The 446-nt window shown below is 67.0% G+C and overlaps 1 protein-coding gene across 1 annotated transcript in view; it reads left to right on the forward strand.

The window, feature by feature from the left end:
• The window catches only part of LOC103807914 (dihydropyrimidinase-related protein 5-like), a gene marked incomplete at its 3' end in the record, with an annotated part of 1,360 nt that extends 926 nt beyond the window's left edge, over positions 1 to 434 (forward strand). Inside the window, exon 2 of the mRNA XM_009080664.1 lies at positions 339 to 434. Coding sequence (XP_009078912.1) covers positions 339 to 434 — 96 coding nt within the window. The remainder of the gene's footprint in view (positions 1 to 338) is intronic.
• Positions 435 to 446: the final 12 nt, after the last annotated feature.

The following is a 446-nucleotide window of genomic DNA, read 5'->3' on the forward strand; positions in this document are numbered from 1 at the left end:
CAGGGGGGCTGCTGGGCACCCCAAATCCAGTGGTTGGTGTGGGAGGGCGGTGGGTGCCCCAGTGGTGACAGGATGGAGCTCTCCAGATGTGTCATGCGCCCAGATGTGCTGCCGCAAATGGGCAGCTGTGGGCAGGACCAGGGGGTGGCTGCGCCTCAGGGAGTGTGAGAGGTCCCTGCCTGCACCCAGGGCCTCCACCTGCCTGTGGGCAATGCCTGCCTGAATGTGGCCACCCCAGCCTGGCACCTGGAGGCTCATCTGGCTCATGGCTGGGCAGGATCGGTGCTGGCAGTGGGGAGATGAATCCTGTCCCGCACCGCGGTCCCTGTGCCCCGCAGGCAGCGCTGGTCGGGGGCACGACGATGATCATCGGCCACGTCCTGCCCGACAAGGAGACGTCGCTGCTGGATGCTTACGAGAAGTGCCGCAGCCTGGCCGACCCCAAG

The sequence above is a fragment of the Acanthisitta chloris genome, unplaced genomic scaffold (assembly GCF_000695815.1).
Source record: "Acanthisitta chloris isolate BGI_N310 unplaced genomic scaffold, ASM69581v1 scaffold10308, whole genome shotgun sequence".
In the NCBI taxonomy this organism is placed as follows: domain Eukaryota; kingdom Metazoa; phylum Chordata; class Aves; order Passeriformes; family Acanthisittidae; genus Acanthisitta; species Acanthisitta chloris.